Below are 15,368 nucleotides of genomic sequence, written 5' to 3' on the forward strand. Positions count from 1 at the left end.
TACGATTTATGTGGTTGACTGTACATTTTTTGTGTGATCTATTTTGAAATAATATATTGGTAAATGTATTTTACCTAATATACTGTATTATTGGATTTGTACCAATACTTGTAATTGTAATTTTATTACTTATTCTTGACTTCTCCTTGACCTACACAGTAGATATTATTTATCAAATTGACCTTTACTTGTGTATTACAGGATAAATCCCAGCCATTTGCAGTATATCTGCTACCTCGGTTTATAACTTAATTCGCGGAAATTTTATATTTCTTAATATATTTTCCATTATTGTCTTTATTATTAGGTATTTAGGGTTCTACGTAATGTTACAAAATTTATATCTAAATATGTTTAAGTAAAAATATAAAAAAACGCATGTTATGATTTTGTTTGCTCTATAAAGACGTGTGTGTGCTATAATATTTTTATATCTATGTTTAACACAATATTTTATAATTGGTAGCTACTAAAGTATTCCCAATAATAATATAAAATAATCATGGACAATTCACTCAGAGACCATCTAGTTCAAAGCTAAGCAGAGTTTGTGCTATGGGTACCTACTAGACAACTGATATACACATGTATTTCCCTTTTTTCTGTAAATACATATATAGTGTACATACAAAACACTCGACCAATACAAATAAAACTCCAAAACATAACATACCTACTCAATCAAACGTTTGAACTCTGCGAGGGTATGAACCCGCGACTATATGCAACTTTATGTACCTATCATTTAGCGTTAAGTATTTCATTTTAGTTTACCAGAACACAACAATATACGTTATTAAAAGGTATAATCGAAACATATATACTGTTCAACCTAAATAAATTAATGTTTCTCAAAAACGTCGATAAATGGTGCTGGCTAAAAGTACATCGTGCTATAGGTATTTATGTATATTTTTTTGCATGAACGGTGTTATTTTTTTATTATATAATGTACCTAAAACAAACCCTTCTGTTTTTGAAGTAATTATGATCATGATTATTTGATCATTTGTTATTTATGTCACAGATAACATAATATTATATATTTATCCTAACTCCCTACGTTGTGAGCGGTAGCATATTGATAAATTAGTCATGTTGTGTGCATATATTGAAACTGATATAAATATTTTACCCAGCTCAACTTGAATCTTGATATTCAAAAGTTAAATACACGCCGACTAGTGTGGATCACTGTCAGTGAAATGGAGTAGCGAGTTTGATACATTGTGCTTTTTTTAAATATAATGTCTAGTTTGTTTTTTTAATTCAATAATAGCATTAAGGATAACATTTTTTTGTTTTTATAATAATTTAAAGATGTATTGTGATTGGCCAGTATTAAAAAGATGCTGTTTCTGTTTACCTCTCAGGAAAGGGGTTCTTTTTCTTGGGTATTTTATTGTTGTAAGTTATTTAACTTTAATTTAATTATTCTACGTTTTCTATGCTTTAAGTATATTTAAAAATATAGTTACCTATTATTTCTGTGTTAATAATACATTTTTATTAAAACGAACGAAATCAGACAGTACTGTTTCTACAGTTCAACAACATTGCATACATGCTTAACATAAAGAATAGTATATTTGGGTATTGAAAACCGCATCATCATTCATACGTGTACAATTAACTGGCTGCGGTCAGCGGCTTTACACGAGTAGTACCTACCTATTTTAAGTACTTTAAGTACTAAATCTTTCTTAACGAGTTATTAGATTCTTTGAATTTCTAATTTCCATTCACATCTAGATTTTTTTGTATTTAATAACCAGTTGCGATAAACCATTTCATAAACCTTGTATTGACCCGGTATCTACTACTGCCGAATATTTAAATTAATTTACACATAAACTTAATGAATTATGCCCCTAAACCTTTCACAGTATCCACTGCGTTGATGGATGAAAACTTTATGAAAATCCGCTCAGTAATTTTTGAGATTATTGCAAACATACAGATAGACGCGGCGGTGTACTGCATTTTATAATATGTAGGTATATTTTGTATGCTTTTATTTAAGCAATACTATATTTATATTTTATTTTATTTTCAGTTTTCAAACGTGTTGGCAATACTTTTCAATATTTTAGATATATATCTTTGGAACAGGAAATCTATGATTTCAGCGGTCTTGATATAGAAACAGAATTTATAATATCCATAGTGCTGAATTGTATAGAGATATTAGTTACTGTTGTACTAATTGTCGGAGCCCACAAGGTATGTAGATAATATATAGAGAATGTTTAGTAGAATAGAATAGAAAATCATTTATTCAAATAAAAAGAAATATATATATATTATTATTACTTTTTTAATATTTCTTGTAATAAAAATTTTCCTTATCAATATCTCTAATATTACCTTAAACAAGCTTGAAAGACTCTATGCTTTCCATGGAATACATAAACATATACATAATTTCTACTAGTAAATGGTTTATATACTTTACAAAGTCCAACCATCGTCTATATATAATATTTTATCAGCACCACAGATATCATTTGTTCTGACACATGATGTCTGTAGTGCTGTTGAAGTTGGCACTCATGTATTGTTATTTCTGAGGACTAAGTGATTTTAAAACGGTTTTTTCTCTCGAGAGAAGTATTATGAATAGAGGAATGCAAGTACATAAACTATTTTTTACGTACTTGCATTTCTTTACTTTAAATCCTATCAACGCATTCATACAGAGCATCCATGCACTTGTATATCGTGACTCTATCATTATAATCAATTTTACCACTTTAAAAATATAGCATCAATATCCATACAAGCGCCCAAATTATATGCAAGATATAAGCAAGCACTTATTTGATGTTCCATGGAGATGAATAGATCTGCAAGCTGGCTCTATCTCTACCAGATATACATTGGGTAAATAAATAGAAAGTGTTTAATTGGCAGTAATGGGAAAACAAACCTGTGGTGTTTAATTATATATTAATACCTATCTTTAATTATTTACAATTTTTTTTCAGAATAAGATTAAATTAATCAAAATTTACTTCTATTTTATATTGGGAATGGCCGTCCTGATGTGTGTGCAGCAAATCGTTCAGATGTCATTAATGAGACATTTTATAATTATTATACATTCAGTTTTTCTCTTCATATGTTATATGAGTAAGTTTTTTAATAATAATGTTGTTCACCGTTTACTCTATTGATTAAGATGTAGTCAGACCATTTTACACTTCACACGAGGAATTAAGCACGACGATTTCTATTGAATCCACATGGAGAGCCATCTCAGGTAGTACTATGCTAGCAATAATAATAACCCAGGACAATTCACGCATCGCCATCAGGTCAGAGTTTGTTTTATGGGTAGTAGATAACTGATAGAATACTTAAATACATTTTATTGTAAATATACACGTAGTATACTCATAACAATACAAATGTTTGTAGCGTGTGAGGAGTTGCACCTACAACTATCGGCTATAAAGCAATGTGCTACACCACTAGACCACCTAGCTTGTCAAACATCTGGTCACTTGTCTTTATTACTAAGAACGCATCTTTTTCCGCTATACCATTTTTAAAACTCACTTTTATTATCTATCTTCTTATAAGTAGTTTCCTATCTATTGAGTAGTACTTATTAGAAGAGTGTGTTTGCGTAGTGGCTTACTATTTCGACCTGGACTAAAAAGACTTTACTGCGAAGCAGCACAAAAATACCTTTGTCTGTCAATTTATATTTCTAACTGTAATGGAAACACCGACAACACAAATAAAAGAATGGACAATTGACAGTCCCTTGATTACCACATCTAAAGATTATATTTAATTTTATTTCACTTATTATTTGTTCCAGTGCTTCATACGTATTTAATATTTTTAATAAGGAGCTTATTAAAGAAAATGGAAATATCTGATCAGAATATGTATGACAATCAATTACACCAAATCGTATCCGGAGAAATACAGAAGGATAACCCACCCTATTCCACTACTGTAGTCCCTATTGATAATTAATGAATACTGATTGGCCACCCCAGCATTGCAGGAGCTAATGAAGAAAATGACAGCAAATCTTCCAATTATATATAAATAATTCTTTCAATATTTTGTAAAAATTGTTTAGGCGATTTTGTACCGAAATTTTCCACTTTTTGGTTGGACTAGCGACACAAATAGTGTAAATTCCTATATATTATAATAATATGTATATTTATATATTAGTTTTAAATCTAAATTTAATTACGTAAATGTATGTAATGTAAATGTAAAAGTAATTTTAATAGGTTTAAAAATAAATAACACGTGTTTTGTTATAGTGTGCATAGTGCATTGTTTTCTATAGAAATACCATACTACGAACTCTGTTTTGTAGTAATCTTTATAATTATTATTCAAAACAGTAATCTTTTGAGATACGAGTAGAACAACAAAAGCGACGACAAGAGCAGCGCATAAACGAATATATTACACTCCTGTACTGTGTGGTAGACGTTGTAGTAAAAGCAAACTTTTCTGAGAGATACGACTTGCGTTCATAATCATGAATTACAGCACAATTTGTTGACCGCCCTTGGTCAACAAATTATGACATTATGTGACATGATGTCAGAAGGAAAATTTTTGAGACGCTACACTTCTCTATTTCTATCATCATTATCATCATCATTTCAGCCCGGAAGACGACCACTGTTAAACAAAGACCCCCAAAGGTCTCTATATCTATAAAATCTAAATATTAAAAAACAGTCGAGGGAGTAGTCGATAAACATGCATATGTATACATATCTATCTATCTTTTATATATGTCTACTTAAATAGCCTCATAGGACTATCCTACTATTTTAGATGATAAAAATATTATTCATAAAAGTACAATACCAAATGCTAAAGATGGTATTGATGTTGTAATAAATTAATTAATTCAATATATTTATATTAATAAACTTTTTTTACATAAAATATAGCAGTTTTTATCTATTTACCTACCTATTACATTGTTAGCAATGGGATCATTATTCCCTTCCCCCAGACTATTTACATAACATAATTATTAAACATATTTCAAAACAAAACCATCTTTACAATAATATGCGAAGTCAGGTTAATCAGTATCTAATAAAATTTACAAGGAAAATGTCTACAAAGTGTGACATTTTATGACAAGTGGTTGGAGAAGCTACAAACCTGTAAATAAAATGGTGAAATCTAGATGGGGCTCCACCCGTGATAGAAATATCGTAGATTATGAAGTCACACATAGTTCAATTTTTATATAAAAACACAAATTTATAACGATTAAATTGTGACCAATTGTCACTGGGGGGAGCAGGACAGCAAAATTACTGTAATTAGTGTGTGGTCAATTATGGGTGGCCAATTTAAGATCACGAGGCTACCTGTACAGTATGTACAGATTGTACAGTCTACTACGTGACTTCTACAATATTTTACATGTTAACTAGTGGTATCTATGGTTGTATATCAGATGTATATTTAATATTTTTTATTTTATTAATTACATATGAGTATTAAATTGAGATCGTCCTGGACTAGCGGCTTTATTGCAACCCAGAGGTCGTGAATTCAAATACGGCGGATACCAAAAATAAAAACTTTGTGTCAATTTATACTTCTCACTGACTTGCCTCTGAAGGTAATCCCAATATCAATCCACCAAAAACTTATTCGAGAGACGGTACCCTACCATGTTGAATTCAAAATAGGTACATGTGAAGAATAAGAGTACTATCTAACTAAATGAAGGTTTGTCAATTATTGCGTTCACCATAACATCAACAGTTGACAATACTCTGACTAAACCATCTAGGATACCAGTCGTGTATATAGTTTCGTTATAGCCATACTAGCTGTTGTCCCGCGTAACCGTTTCTATTTTTTGTGATTAAAGATATACAGGTAACGACATATAATCTTACGTTGGAGAGGCTCGGCAAATATCACGCAATTTTTTTCCTGATTGAAACAAAAAAAAAAATTATACTATTTTGGTCTAATTAATCCAGATTGTACATATGCTTATTACACTTATAACTCTCAGCAATATTGATTACTAGTCTTAACGAGTCGTAAATAAAAACACGAAGCAATTTGTTCTTCTTTTTACAATAACAATCCAAATCGTTTACGTAAGGAACTCACATTTTGAAAAATCTCACGTGAGGTTGGGATATGGGGGAGAGGGTTGAATAAAATCTCACGACATGCACCAGGGAGGAGAGAGGGACAGAAAATTAAAAAAACAACTCACGTAATTTATGGACGCCCCCATAATAGTTGTAACATTTAGAACATTTCTACGAAATGACTACGATTACCAGAATAATGTACTGGCAATTACAGATATAGTTTAGCGAGAAGTTATGGACAGTCAATTTTATCCCCACAACTAATATTAATATCCTCCTACAATACACAACGTGCCATCTAGTTCCAAGCAAGGCAAAGCTTGTGGTATTAGTACTAAACAACTGATATACTTAGATACTTATTTTTTGTAAATTCATACATACATAATACCTATTTTTTATGTATAATAATGTCATATTGTACCCGCCTGCACTAATGGTTTGTTTTACGGATGATAATGGAATGCTACACCCGCCTGCGCTAACGGTTTACGCTGGCGGGGCACCAGTAAACGATGATAAGATGAACATGAGGTCAGGTTAGTTAGCCCATCGTGACAAATCTCTCCAAAGAATTTATCACGATAGTTTCCAGGGGAACCGCGTGGAGGTCAACCTGATAAGGCACATTGCTAGCAATAAAATCATCAGTCTACATTATCGACAATCTCCTTTCCCCCAATGCCTATATTAACACGCTGTACAATAGTGGTGGCACTAAAAACAGTTCTACGAAATGACGCAAACATAGGACTAACATGATTACGAGAATACTGGCACTGTACTGTACTGGCAATTAAGATATACTTTAGCGAGAATTTATGGACGGTCATGTTTACTCCCACAACTAATAATAAGAATAATATCCTCTGACAATATACACCGCGCCATCTAGCTAAGCGGATCTTGTGTTATGGGTACTAGACAACTGATATGTAGACTTGGATACTTATTTTTTGTAAATATATACATAATACACATTATTAACACTCCGACCAATACAAACAATCATACTTTTAAATACATGTTTGTATCGTGCCAAGAATCGAACCAAGTAAAGCGGCGTAAGTATAAATGTATAGAATAGGCGTAGATTACCATTTTACACCACACCGTTATTAATTTCTTTGACATCACAAGATTTTGTGGAATTTATAAGGAAAAGGATCGTTCTTGAACCATAATATGCAGTAGGCACCTACTCATCATGTACATATTCTGAGGTCAATAAATGTTGTATCTTTCTTTTGCTAAAACCTGTTTGCTTTTGTATAGGTCATTCCTCTCGTTTACTTTCAATAATATTTTTAATTTTGACCATATGTAAGTACATATTTTATCTAACATTCCACATAATATTTATTAGGTTTTTTGACGTTCACTTTTTAAATGACTAGTAGGTATATCGGGCATACGTTTGAATTAGGTAATGGTGAATCCATGGTGTATTGAATAAACCATTCATTTTAACCGTGATTTCTATAAGGAAGCACGAGATTGGTTGATGCATTGGCATATTATTATTTTATATAATAATTTATTGAGTAGTAAATAAAAATATATAAATATTATATATATTTGACACTTTTGTTACTATTCAGTAGATGATTATTATAATGATAACCAAAAAGACTTCAGCTAGCTTATGCACTATGCTTGCTGACATAACAAATTTTATATTTACTATATAATATTAATATGATCAATTATGTTATCCTATACAATATATGTTATTTGAGATGTACAAATAAATAAATAAATTTGTATTCGAATTGTTTCTGCTTAACTATCTCAATGTTCCATTAAAATGTAGAGTTAAGTTAGTTTAAGATATATAAAATTGTTGAAATATTCGCAATACCTAACCTAAAGGTTCACATTTAATTCTGGCAGAAGTGCTACACTACTGCCGCCGAGCGGACGAATACTTGTATTACAATTCTCGTAATCGTAGCGCTTATCATGGTTGTTTGAGCATTCTCTGAATCGCCAACAAAAGCAAAGGTCACACTCTTCGCAGCTTTATTTATCTCAGCGGGAAACGGACATAATGCATAAATATAATACAAACATGATTGTACTTATCTGTGTTTAACATGTATAAAGAACAGATATTCTAATAAAACGTATACTGTTATTGCTATTACGAACGTGTATAGTCTTATTTGTTAGTGCTAAAAACGTGTTTTTGTGTTTTTTTAACGTTAAAAAAGTGTGACAAATCTATGAATATGTATACTGATGTGCCCAAACTCACCAGATGCTGTTTCTGCTTGCCTTTAAGACATGGTCTCCTATTTTGGGGATATCTCAAGCTGGTGGGTACAGTATTCATTTTGTAAATATAAATTTTATATTGTATAAAAAATCTCACATTTATGACTGAAGTGCCTCATGCAAAACTCTTTTAAGTTTTTGAAGTTTATTGTATCAATTGGATTTAACAATGTTTTACAATTAAATTTATTATTTCATAGTAATATATTAGAAACATAAATGCCAATTTTCGGTAAAAAGTAACTTTACAGTTTATCATTTAATAAATATCGAAACCTCAAAATTTTTAATTGTGTCTGTGCAATTCTAAATAAAACATTAGAAGATTATTTATATATATTATTTATGATTATTAATATTTTCAATGACATACAGAATTTATATAAAATATTATTATCTGTATTCAAAGACACGAAGTGTAATATATAAATGAATAATTGTTAATATATGACCTATTCAGTGATATATATTATCTTTTTATTCATTTATACCTATAACCAACTAGTCTCAAAATAAATGCACATAAGTACACACTGTAAACAAATATTATTATGTACATAAATTTTTATTGTATGATTGTATGATTCGGTCAAGATATAGGTGTACATATGTAGGAATTCGCTCTAACAATTTTCATATATACACTATCGGAATTATTGGATGAAGATAAACTCAGGTCTTCGAGCCAATGGAGATTCTGTTGCAACAACCCCTTTGGTTATTAATTGATCTGACTTAATCTTCATCAAATTGTCCTCCACTGGTACTCCGCCAGCTTATAGATATAGACAACACAATCGGGTGCATTATGACGCATTCAAGCAAAACAACTTTATCTACGTAGGCGTATTTCCTGGAAAAAAACCGCTACACATTATAATGAAGCCCGCATTTATAAATATGAAAATGAAACTCAAAACGAAGAAAAACTGAGAGTACAGTTTTTTTGGTTGAGTATAGAATGGTGCTGAACGCTTATTCTAGCGAGCTCCAATGAAGGATAATAAGATGAGCATGAGGTCAGATTTGTTAGCCTATTGTGACGTTAGCCTATTGTGACAAATTTTCCAGGAAAATACAATGAAGATTTTCAGAGAGACCGCTTGAAGATCAGACTACCCATTTATAGAATTTAAAGTACTTTTTTTTAATCATCGTTCAATGTTTTTGTGCCAAAGTATACCGTTAACCGTTGGAAGGACAGTGGCGAGTCCTGGCATTCCTCCTTATAAAAAAACATAGACCATGTATTACATTTATAAATTCTCCTTTGCAGCTACCACTATTGGGTATGTTCTTGTTACTGATATTGGAGCTCACACGTTTTATAGGATATCAAGATTCAGGTGCGACACATTCAAGCTTACCACCGCCCATACCTATACTAATGACACTTACAATTGTAGATATTATATTTAGTGTCATCCTTTTAGTGGGTGGTCATACCGTAAGTATTTTATTTCGTTTACTTAGCTTGTAAATTTCTATGATAATCGGTGTTTTTTTTGTTTATCTAATTAAAATGGCAAACAAGCTGGCAGTCCACCTGATGGTGCGTAGTAACCGTCGCTTACATGACTACTTACCAGCGAAATACATGGCGCTTCAAAATTGGAAAGTCGACCCCGCGTAACGGGAAGATACCAGGATGTAGAAGGCTATTAGTGCATTATTTAAATTATAAATAATATGAATAAAAATTATGTGATAATAACAATAATAATTGTAAAAAATTATATTAATCATTTTTAATTCTTAAATATTAAATAAGAATATATGTAATTGTTATAAGTATTAGGTTTAGTAATAAATATTTGCCTACTAAATTTGCCATGCCTATTGAAATAGGTCATATTACAGCGCTGTCTGCAAATATCAATGTGGTTTAATTATTTATCTATGTCTGTTTGTAATGCAAATAAATGACTGACATACTCCTTAGTCCGCGGATTTTTTATAAATATGGGTACAAAGTTTTTGCTTGAAGTATAAGAATAATAATGATTGAAAGGTCACTTTATCATGTACCTAATACCCGTGATTATGCATTGCCATTCCGGAGAAATAAGATGTCATGCACCTTATCCAGTAATTTCACTGTCTAATCGCATTATACTACCAAAACACAATTTAAAAAGAAACCTGCCTGGCTACTGAAGTAGGTGAGACTGAGAACCTTTCTTCTTTACCGAAAATGTGTGGCCTAGCATTAACGTAGTAACGTATATTTTAGCTCTTATAATTGTTATAAAATATATATTATAATTTTTATCTGTTTCAGAAAAATTGGAACTTGTTCAAAATTTATTATTACTACTCAATGACGATGGTAGGACTGTTTGTGTTATGTTATTCAGTCTTCATAATTGGATTTATTGTGATGTCGTACTCCAATCCATTTTTATTCTACCTTTTGATTTACGTGATCCAGATTGTGCTATTTGGAGCAGCAGTACTTCGTAAGTATAGAAACATACATATAAACTATCTATCTTAACACGAGATCCCTTATAATACACAATTCTTAAAAAATTCACATTCATACACTTCTCAAGACTGCAACCCGGTTCGAGAGCATCATAACTCTGCGTCAGACAAGCATTTTGGTATAGATTTTGTTTATCAGATCACTTGGAATGCACATTACATCAAGACAACAATAAAAAAAAGATACGTACTCCGAAATATATAGTAATTGTATTCCTTCTTGACATGTTATCCTGTGACACCCATGATACTGAGCATTGTCATTACGAAGGACTAAGGCAGGCTTATTCTTTAATTTCAATGCCTATAAAAAGTAAAAAAAAATATATAACCTTCAACCGAATACATCTTACTACGCAGCCGATTTTTTACTAAGTCTGCGTTGGTCGAACATTTTGTGTCTGTGTGTATGTACACACAGACACAAAATGTGTGTGTGTGTATGTACACACGGACACAAAACATTCGGCAAACTAAATAAAAATATAATTATTTGCATAGTGCATTTTTGTATTTGCTATTGACTTTATGCGTTTTATAGGATTGCATTGAACTTAACATTAATGTAATTAATGTACAGACATAAATCTGATATCATATGAAACATTCCAATTGGCATATGTAACAATATCTCCTATCGGCAAAAATATGGCCATGCCAGTAACAAAAATATAAATCATATTTAATTTTCTAGAAAATGACTAACTCTGTTATTTACACATATGTATGTATGTTAGAGACAAATAACGGAGAGGTAAGTAAATTACTTTCTACTCTTCTCTATTCTTTGTATATCTACTAATGGAATAAATATAATAACCCTTGACAATTCACACAGCACCATCTAATCCCAAACTAAGCAGAGCTTCTGTTATTTGTGCTGATATAATATAATAATAGAAAAAGCAAATAACGTCATTTAACGATAAAAGTTTTAATCATTATAGCAGTAGAGTTACATTCCTAGAAGCTAATATACATACATATGGATATTATGATTTTACAATAGATATATTTTATTTCACAATAAAGGAACCGGCTCCATTCGAGAAATGTACTACGTACACAAAATAGTATAGAGGAATTGAAAACTTCTTCCTCATTAAAATTTTTTTAGCACTTGAAAAATATAGTAAAATGCTTTTTTTGCCTACAGAAACTTTGGAGAAAGTTTCTTTCTCGTAATTTTCACGATTAAACAAGTAATAGACTTGAGATTCAAAAATCTCGAAGCAAATAGGGTTTGACAGTAATAAAAGACATGTAATAAAATTTGTTTATGTATTTATCTACAGAATTAAATATATATGTATAAATTTAATTACATGTCATTCATGATACTTATGTACCAATATACTTTTTCCACGCTTTATCTAGTAAAGCAGAATGACCTGGAAGTAGAGTTGTTAAGAACTAAATTAAGGGAAAAAGAATTGCCATATACCTACGAGACTCCTAGGTACACTTTGTACGTCTGTTGTGTCTCTAATTTTTGCTTTCAAGCAACTTGATTTTTAAGCTATGTTTCTGGTTGAAGGGTAGGAGATATGTCAGCTAAATTATAGGGTATGGTGATATGACATATTATTACCCTGTAATGGCAACGATGAGGAGTAGTACAACTACCACAACCGTCATGTCGTTCATATATGTAGCCAAAGTTTGATATTTCTATTAAGTTACCCTTCAGCTTGTTTATCATTCCAGATTTATTACTTTTTCCTTGTCTTTGATGTTTTCTTTATATGATTTCAGTTCTACAAATCTATATTACGATATTGGTTAGAAGCGAAATGCTGAAATTACGAGATAATGCCAACTTCAGCTTCGTGAATCACGCTGCAGAAGCACAATGTACTATGAACCAGGATAAAGTAATGGTTTAAAAACATTTTCATAGTCCATTGATGGCAAACTGAAAAAAAAACACTATTATAGATGTTTGCTGTATGGTCTTCGTAGATGGTGCCTTCCCCAGTATTTGGCGTTGACTATTTTTTACCATCTATAACTTAAAGATGCCAGAAAATGCTTTTCTTCGTTTTATTCAATATCATAGCAAAGATCATATCATAAAAAAAAAATGCAAGAGAAGGTAAAACCAAAACATAGGTATATTGTATCATATATATTTAATGGACTTACATGAATAATAATAACACTGGACAGACAGCGCCATCTAGTCCAAATCTAAGCAGAATTTTTGTTATGGGTACTAGACAATTGATATAAAATCTTAAATAATTTTTTTCAATGCATATGGTGTTTTCTATAGAAAACTCACACTAATAGACACATTCGTACTCATGAATACAAATGTATATACTATGCGAGAATTGAACTCGAGACCATCAGAAGTAAGGCCGCGGCCTGTTAAACCGTAAGTCCACCGAGGCCGGCAATATACATTTGATTTGGAATTACTACTCAATAATATTTTTGTTTTTATTTACTGTTTCAATATCCAAGGTTTCGTATGTCCATAGTGTGATATTATTTATAATTTTGTTATTGTGACCTAACGACTGATAGTAATATCACATTTGCGCATGTATAAATTAATTAGCTTGTAAAATGCATCTTGTACGCATGATAATGTTTATTATTATTATTGTTAAATTAAGATAATATACAATTAATATCCATAATATAATAATAATACTATAGATAAGAACATATCTAATGTATTTTATTGTAAGTGCAACTATTAAATTACATAATGTTATCATACTCGTAACTACTTACTATTTTTATCTGTTAATTTAGTCACCTCAATACAAATTCTAATGTTATAAATGTTAAAGTTTGGCTGCTTATTTCTTACTTTTTCATAGCTGAATTACTGAAAGGATAAGAAATTTGTGGGAATCTCATAAACAGATGAATTCTGGAGTAACTACTAGTGATGATATTTTCTTTTTATTATTTCTAAATTTGACCGCATTTGACCGCTATCTCTCTTATCTCGAGTTAAGAGATGTGGTCTAAGCGCAAATACGTAAACGCAAACTCAAATAGTGCCTATTTACTCTTGATTTCAAAGACCCAATGTTGTAAGAAGCAGGAAACACAGACACTGGGAGAAAGTTTCACTCCTTAGCTGCTCGCATAAGGAAAGATGACGTCAATCGATTGGTAGGAGCAGCAGGGATGTCAACAGTGTATGGGTAGAGCCGCTCTCTAAGTCTAGTTGTACGGTGGTGAAACGGTGCTGGAGGAATAAGGTTGTGGAGTTCCTGAGCACAGAAGAACAGAAGTAGAGTTTAAGCCAACAAAACAGAATATTCTTTCGTAATATTACATTTATAAAATTATTGACATTTATTATAAACTCAATAAATACAGTTTTAGATCATTACTGAATTTGTATAACCATTAAATTTTGGCTCAATAAATATAGTAATAGATTAAAAATAATTTAATAATATTTATTACATCGTAATAATTAAGTTATTTAGTGTTTTATAAATAAAAGTAATCAATGCAATACATCGTAATTAAACCATTTATGTAAACGTATTTAGATAAATTTATATAAAATAAAACAGTCTCTTCTTTTCTTCCTTTCCTTCGATACAAAATATTTCATTTTAATTATTTCTTTCCGTAACAGTTGAAAATATATTATTCTTTAAACAATTGTAAATATGAAAGTAAATAAGAAACTACAAATTATAATTAATAACTCCACATTCAAATTTTAGGGGCTACGCACGAGTCTTACTTACCACTAATACGTCTATCAGTATAGACGTATTAGTGGTAAGTAAGACTCGAAATGTGAAATATCTATATGTAAAAATTAAAGATGTAATACTACTTAAATAGACAATGTGATAATAATTTCTCTACGATAATATTATGGTATCCCAGCTTCCGCGTGCGCGAAACCCACCTTTAGATACTGTTTATCAGCATACCAAACCAAAAATAACGATACGATTACGAACAAGAAACAAAACAACTGTACCGTTGGATCTCGAATAAAGATTAAGAGGACTGCTACTCCACTAAACGCATCAATGTATTGTGCTTTGTGAAATAAAATCACAATACTAGCAGGACAGCAGTGAGGCAGGAAATACTCTATTTAAAAGATGTCTTCAAAGGATGCAATTTTTGTAACTAATCTTGCCAGTTGGCCGCCTGATTTACATTGTGCTGCTGGTGGTGGAGATAAATAATATATTGAATAAGATGTTAAAACTATGTAAATCTAAATGTCCAACTATACCGATAGTTAGGAAGTGTTGTTTTTGTGTACCAGTACGGAAAGGCGTCACAATATTCGCATACGTTAATTTGGTAAGTACACTAGAACTAGGTGAATATATTACATTACTGGACAAATATAATACCAGATGACATAATGGGTGATAATGAACTGTCGTCCAAATACATTTAGTTAGTAGGTATAATACCAAAATCGATGATAGAATATCATACTATTAGAATGAAGTCGAATGACCAAATGAACATTCA

At 30.9% G+C, this 15,368-nt stretch overlaps 1 protein-coding gene and 1 pseudogene across 1 annotated transcript; both read left to right on the plus strand.

Moving 5' to 3' along the window:
- Positions 1-1,114: 1,114 nt before the first annotated feature.
- LOC131841189 (uncharacterized) lies at positions 1,115-4,070 on the plus strand (annotated as a pseudogene).
- A 3,970-nt stretch (positions 4,071-8,040) lies between these two features.
- Positions 8,041-12,760, plus strand: LOC131841180 (uncharacterized; the record flags this gene model as incomplete). Its single annotated transcript, XM_059189447.1, has 4 exons — positions 8,041-8,440; positions 9,676-9,846; positions 10,681-10,858; positions 12,642-12,760. Coding segments are annotated over exons 1-4 (561 nt in total), but the record flags the coding sequence as incomplete, so codon positions are not given.
- Between the last annotated feature and the right edge of the window lie 2,608 nt (positions 12,761-15,368).

The sequence above is a fragment of the Achroia grisella genome, unplaced genomic scaffold (genome assembly GCF_030625045.1).
Source record: "Achroia grisella isolate CSIRO2021 unplaced genomic scaffold, CSIRO_AGI_Agris_v1 utg1063, whole genome shotgun sequence".
Classification (NCBI taxonomy): Eukaryota; Metazoa; Arthropoda; class Insecta; order Lepidoptera; family Pyralidae; genus Achroia; species Achroia grisella.